Source organism: Meleagris gallopavo, chromosome Z (assembly GCF_000146605.3).
Source record: "Meleagris gallopavo isolate NT-WF06-2002-E0010 breed Aviagen turkey brand Nicholas breeding stock chromosome Z, Turkey_5.1, whole genome shotgun sequence".
Taxonomy (NCBI): Eukaryota; Metazoa; Chordata; class Aves; order Galliformes; family Phasianidae; genus Meleagris; species Meleagris gallopavo.
In genome coordinates this window covers 51,750,339-51,757,452 of record NC_015041.2, presented here as the reverse complement: position 1 = coordinate 51,757,452, position 7,114 = coordinate 51,750,339, and the positions used below count along the sequence as shown (strand labels likewise).

The window sequence follows — 7,114 nt, the reverse complement described above, 5'->3', positions numbered from 1 at the left end:
AGGGGGAAGGCAAGAGAAGGCAAGGCAAAGCAAGGCAAGGCAAGGCAAGCAGACAAACAAGTTTTTGTGTTACTCTCTATTACCTGGAAGATTCACATCCTATTTGCTTTCATTTTTGTTGGAGCATGGGAGACAGAATTCAGGAGAAATGAGTAAACTGCATTTTTTTTCTAACATAATATGAAAAATCAATCTTTTTTCCTTAGTTTTCTAGTTGTAGATGTTCTACTTCACATAATTTCTGTATGAAAACATAATTGAACATTGAAAGTCTTCATGAAGCTCTGTTTAAACTGGAATGAGGGTTCAGGTCACACTTAATCTGAGATAACTGATGATTCTGTACTGAAAGTTCATGGGGTACCTGTTCTAGCTAAAGATTTTAATTCTTTTCTGTTATTTGTCAAATTTATATGTGAAATTCACCAACTCCTTGATTTTCTTTTTGGACAAAAATGTACAGTACAAAAAGCAGACTTCCAACGAGATTTGTGTTATCTTTTCAAGTGCTGAATGCCTTCCAAATGGCAGTAAATTCAAAATTTTGTTTCTTATGTAACTGGGGAAATACTATACATTCTATGTGTTTATTATAACAAATTTGAAATAATGACTCACCTGACATCGGGATTATTTTACTAGAAAAATGGCCAAGATGCTGTCAGTTTTCTAAGCCCAGACTTTTTCCCTGGCTGTAAATGACTCTACTCATCTCAAGTGGAATCTCTCACTTTCTATGCTACGGCTGTGAGGATTTTCTGAGTGTGAAGGACCAACAGCATGCAAAGCAGCACAGTGAGAGCTTGTCAACAAAAGCCACCAGAGAATACAGTTTGGGGAATTGCTCCTGGCACACACTGAGCTAGAGCAGTTGAGCAATGATCATTTCTAAAGCATTTTAAAAAGAACAAAGGGATTCACCTGGAAGTGTGTCTTCCATACTCTAAGAACATGAAGAATGCCCTAAAAAGAAGGATACTTTGTCCTGGGGAAGACTCTTGAGGGAGTGAAGCTGCAGACAATGAAACACATCCCTCTGACAGAGTTGCAAAACTGCATAAGCTGAACTAACAACCTCAAGATAATTAGGGCTACAACCTTGATTAATTCACTGTCCATGATTCCATGAAGAGACTTCAAATTGCATGATGGAGACATCTGTGTTAAAAGTTTAGTTGCAGAGGTGAGAAGTGCCTCTCATCCTATCTCCAACCATAACCCTGGATGGCTGTGGCACACTGAAATGTCAGCTCAGGGCCTCTGCTCTCAACCCGAGTCCTAAAACTGGGGCATCTGGAATATAACTCCCTCGCTCAGCTTTGTGTCTGTAAAAGGTCATGGTAGCTCCAGAAAGCTTCCTAAAATTAATTATTGTGACACATACAGATATGATCAGTATGGGCCACTGCCAAAAAGCCTTCAGGGGGGTTGCTCCTTCTGTCTTTAGATCAGACACTTATTACTGTGCAATAAAACAGACAAAAAGAGCAAAACAAGACATTGACTAGCTGCTTATACTGACACTCATGCCAGTTTGGGATTAGGTGGATGTAACATTTCCCTGTTTTTGAATGCTGGACTTTTCAACATAAAGCAGAATCTTAAGGGAGAGGTAGACATAATTTCACAACACCATGGAATGGTGTTGAAGGAGACCCTAAAAACCAACTTAATCCAACTTCTTTGCCATGGGCAGGGACATCTCCTACTAGCATAGGCTGCCCAAAGCCCTACACTATCTGGCATTGAGCACTGATTTATACAGGTGTAGATTTCTGAAAGAAAAATATGCTGCTTACTTCTTCCTTGAGAGAAAAACAAGCGTATAGGCCTTTTTCTGAAAATGGTGCTTCAACCCATTTTTTTTAGTACAAATAAATAATATGGAAAACCAGAACCACATTAAATATTTTGAATTTACAGGTTTTGGAGAGACAAATAAGAACAAGAGATGGTATCACAGTGCAAACCAATTTTGCTATTCAAAGTCTGGACCATAAATATGTCCAGAGTCTTGGAGACCTGCGTGGAAGAGTGGTGAGGTAAGGAATATACGATGGCCCTCTTTTCCAGTTCAGGCAAAGCAAGCTCAGAGGTGGCACAAACATACTTTGCACTCATTTTATAGCTTCATTTTTTTGTGACAGATCTATACTTTGCATTCTACATGTTAATAAAATTATCAAACCAGGAAAAAAATACCTTTTTTTTCCCTATATTGTTCTTCACAACGTACTTAATTTTTTTTTTCCTTCCTTCAGCTCTAGTCTGGCCTGACTTCAGCTGAAGTAGCTTAAGCTGTCCTGTAGTTCTTCACCTCCTCTCTTGGAAAGTGAAAAGAACAAACTGGATTTCTTCCTTTGATAGTGAACTTCTGTGAGGCATTTAGAAACACTAATGTTACGACTTAAGGAAAAATGAAACTCTGATGTGTTATGTATCAAGAAAGTATTTGGTTTAAGAAATGTCTGAACTGACCAGTACACTGAAAAAAAGTAGTCTTTAAGGAAGAAAACTCCTTGAACTGGCATGCTTCTAATGTTTCCTTGTTTGTTTTTCTCTGGAGGCCAGTCGTATGTTTTCCATATAAAATTATTGCTATTGATATCTGTAGATAACAGAAATATGATTGGTGTTGTGAAAGAATGTAAGTGGGCCATATGGGTGAACAGAAAAAAAGTGCTTTGTAAGCCCTGTGAGGAACTGCTCTGTTGCTGAATTCTCTAGGAAAAGTTTAGGGAATACGGTAGATGAATAACAGTGGGCTCTCACAAATAGACAGTATCAGAAATGCTAAGACTGGACCAGAGCTGTGGAGTACTGGTGGACAGGGACCAGGTAGCTCCATTCTCAGTTCAGAATACTGAACTGAGTCCAGAATTCCCTTTCTGAAGTGAAAAGCTTGATATGTTGTTAAGAACAGCCAGGAATGTGGTGATGAGATAAGGAAAATATCTGGCTGAGAGAAGTACGCGTCTATGTATAGCTTCTAAAAAAAATATCCAGAGATTTCTTCACTTCCAGGTATAGATACTGAGAAGCAGAAAAAAAATTCATAGTGTACTGAAGGACTCCAAACTACTGAAGAAAAGCCCAAGAATTCAAAATTAGACGGTGAAGCCAGTACATTTAAAGTTGGCAGGAGAAAGATACATTTTTTAAATCTTGCGGCTGATCAGCATTGAAAGAATGCAAGAGGTGATCATACGATAAATTTTTCTCTTGGTGTTCTCAAATTTGTATGGGCAGAATTTCCAGATGACATGCTTTCAGCAAAGCCATAACGTTCAGTGGGCGATGTGTCCTGTTACTTTTTCCCAGTGTTTCTCCAGGCGTGCTGCTCACTTTTGCCTGCTGCTGTAGGTCTTGTTCCCATTTGCTGTACCGGAGCATTGGCCTGCAGCAAAGGAAACCAAACACACTGGGGAAAGCAGGAAATGGAAAAGAAAATGCAGAGGGTTAAAAAAAAAAGTCTAATCCATTCCCATCTACACAATGAAAATCCACGCAGAATAATGGAGGTCAGGCACCCATGACAGTGCACACTGAAGCATAGCCCAGTTTCGTGTGATTTACGAATTTTCAGCACTTTCTCATTTCTCTCACTGGCAAAAATGTCCCCAGCGCAGTGCCTCTGAAGTGGGCCAGAACTGACCAGCAGGATCATCGCAACAGGGATGGTTAGTGCTTGCATTTCTCATGTTCTTTTGACCTTGAGTCTCAGCTCAAAGCTGTATAAAGGAAGTATGGCCCAGAGTGGCTGGAGACAGACTCAGGGGTTCATGTAACTTACATATTTTGAATGAATAGAAATCTTCCTAGTGCAAACTTGCAAAGGAAGTTTTGCTGATGACTTGCAGCCACTTGAAGATTGCTTGGAATGAAGTAAACCTTAATGGTGCTCTGCTCTTTCTCAGAGCAGATGATTCATCCTCCTGTATTCTGCCATGTGTAAAGGATTAATGTGGATTAACTCTTGTAATTCAATTTGTGTCTTTCTTTTCTGTCACTCTGTCTTCCCCTGAAAGACAGACAGAGCACTCTTGTTGAATACGGGCACAGCCACCCATTAATTTCTGGGACCTTCTGACCACATATCTATACCATATAAACGTTTCTGTTTCAAATGGCAGTGACAGTAAAAACAGCCTTCAACATCAGCAGCCAGCGTCTAAAATTAGCTGTATTTTAGATTTGTGTTCTAATTCTTAAAATAATTTAAAGAAAGAATTCCTTTGGGTTTGGGATCATATTTTAGAGTAATAAAACTTAGGTAATCAACTGGGAGAAGAAACAATACTTCTCATAAATATTGACCTGTCTCTTCACATACACCAACAAGAAGACTGAATAATCACTGCACTTTACATAATCACTGCACTTTACATAGATGTCTGCATTACAATTCTTTTCCTGAGATTTTTTTTCCTGTTGCACAAAGGAAAAATCCAGTGTAGTGCTAGACTACCAAAGCCAGTGATGCACGCCCTTGAAGTTATTCCACCCTTCAGAGTATGCAAACTTTGCCAAATTAAGTAGTCCTTTGTTAAATATATGCTCTTTCCATGTCTTGATAGGGTAGCGTTCCTCAAATGTATATGAGACAGCCATATTCCTGCCAATAATTAAATCCTTCTGTACAATCCTTAGAAGCTCTTATTTCTTTTTGCTATTTAATTTGTATGCATATCTAACAAGGAGCGTACTTCCTGCACTTTTCCATATCCATCCTCACTTACTCCCAGTTTCTGCGTATGTGACTGGAAAACAATGATCTCACCACAGTCTGTTGAGGATCTCCTATATCAAATACTGATTTGGTGCAGGATTTTAAAAGTCGCAAGTCCATTCCCTTCAGAACTACATCTTCCAGTCTGCAACCATGCTATGCTGCACAAGGCACCAGTATTGCTGGTAGGCACATATGATCCATGAAGCACACCTCTGAGAGCATCCCCACTGCTCCAGCTGTGGAGAGGCTGCTATCACCCCATAATCCCACCTTTGCCACAGACTCATTGCTGTTACATACAAATGAGCTCTTCCATCCCAGTACAGTGCTGGGTGTCCCTTGTCCCCGTGAGGCTCCCAGCCCCTGGAGCGTCATCCCTTGCCAGCTCCATGCTGGTGTTTGAGGTTTGACTGGTAAAAGCTGTGCAGCAGGCACCACAATTCACATGCCCTGCCCTCTTAAGAGCAATGTTCACCTTTTGAGCTATTTTGTAATTTGTTTTCCAGATGAATAATATATATATAGTGGGGTTTTTTGTTTGTTTGTTTTGTTGTTTTTTTTTAATCAATGTACTGGCCTTTGTACAAAGGCTCTATTATCAGCAGAAAAATTTTTCATTTCCCTGATGTGAATGCTCTGCAGGTATATCTCAATATTTCTGCATCATCAAGAGATGACAAAAGACTGGCCTATTTAAACTGCCATAGCCTCTCTTTAGTTCCTTTGTCTGACAACAGCACTGGCTTTAGTGCTTTGGAGGATAATTTCTCTGGCATTTTAAAACTCATCTGTTTTCTTTACTCAATTTCTAATCCACTACGTATACTAAATGGTGCAGTGCTTTATGCTGCACACACACTGCACAAGGTAAGATATTTGTTTCCTCAGTATTGTTTCAAGTGCCTTTGATGGGAGCAGGTGGTTACTCCTGAGGGGCAGACGTGAGGAAATTCTCTGTCTTCCTCCACTCTTTATGGAGGAGTGCAGGAGCAGAAGTCTCTATCTTCTAGCTCATGTTAGATGTATTTATGATGTTATACAAATATTTACATATACACTGAAGCAAATCATCTTCCTCCTGCGGAAAAAAATGTATTTATGTAAATATATACACATATATTACGCATTGTGTATAGGTGCAGTAAAGACAGAAAGAAATTGGATGCATATGTTACCTGGAGGTAAGCTGGTTAAATATTATTCAATTAATGCCATCATTCTCATATCATCTCTTTGCCCATTTGAAATGTGACAAGATATTTTAGTGAATGCAACCGAGAGAGTTTAAATAGAAAATGACAAGTGCTTCCTATAAAACATCATGGGTTTTTTTTTGCCTCTTGCCATTCCAAACCTGATCATCCTCCACATCTGCTTCCAGCCAAAGGATGCTGCCGTCTGGGCACTCCTACGCTCTAGATAGGCATCCAAAAACTGGAGGCAGCTGAGTAACCTCTCAATTTGCATTTCAGGTTTAAATTAGCTCACCCTTAAGATTAGACAGTAGGAAACTGAGGAGGAAATGGCCCAGCAGGGTGAGCTGTGAACTATTTCAGGTCACCTCAAGCTGATGGGAGCCACAAGGAGGTTTGCAGTGTACGGACAGCATGTGTGTTGTCACTGCAGCTAAGGGAACTGCTGGGCAAATGCTGAGTGCCTTCCACGTCCTCACCTTCAGCTCCACCCTTATATGTGTCCATGCAGATGTTCTCTTGTCTCTGGTTTGTTTGCAGATGTGAGGCAAGTATTGCACAGCTATCAGGAGACATCCGTGCTATCAGGAACGAGGTCCAGAACATCAATAAGGAGATCTACAGCCTTCGCTCTGTCCTCAAAAATCATATTGGCAGTTTCGAGAAGATGGTGAGTACAGAAATTCGCAGTACCTGATGAGTGATGATGAGGCACACGTAGAGTGCTTACTTTCCTATGTGCTGATCAATATTAATGATGGATGCACCAGTGATAAAACGTCTCAAGATTTTTTTAAAAATTAAGTTTTCTTTGATGGTGTGGAATGGTAGTGGCCTTTCTAATAGATGTAGTCTAAAAACAGTTAATGGAAGTATCATAGGATTTGGGAATACTAAGATTGTGAATGATGCATCACAGTTGGTTTCTCAGCATGGTTTAGAAGTCCCTTAAATTAAAGCACAATTCTGCCTTCAGTGCATCTGGAAAATTCAGTTACATTAATTCTGGAGCTGAAAAATAGTTCATACATCCACTCTTTTTTCTTCAATTTTAAGGTGGTTGCAAGGAGACATCTAGTAGCATATCCAGTTTCCTATGAAAGCTGGCAATATTTCAAAAGTATTTGAAACTGTAGCACTGAAAATATTCTGGAAAATGGTATTTTCTCTCTCTCTCTCTTTTTTTTTT

General features: G+C 39.7%; 1 protein-coding gene across 1 annotated transcript in view; it reads left to right on the top strand.

Moving 5' to 3' along the window:
- The window catches only part of FAM81B (family with sequence similarity 81 member B), a 17,616-nt gene that overhangs the window by 996 nt on the left and 9,506 nt on the right, over positions 1–7,114 (top strand). Inside the window, exons 2-3 of the mRNA XM_031557362.1 lie at positions 1,924–2,042; positions 6,466–6,595. Coding sequence (XP_031413222.1) covers positions 1,924–2,042; positions 6,466–6,595 — 249 coding nt within the window. The remainder of the gene's footprint in view (positions 1–1,923; positions 2,043–6,465; positions 6,596–7,114) is intronic.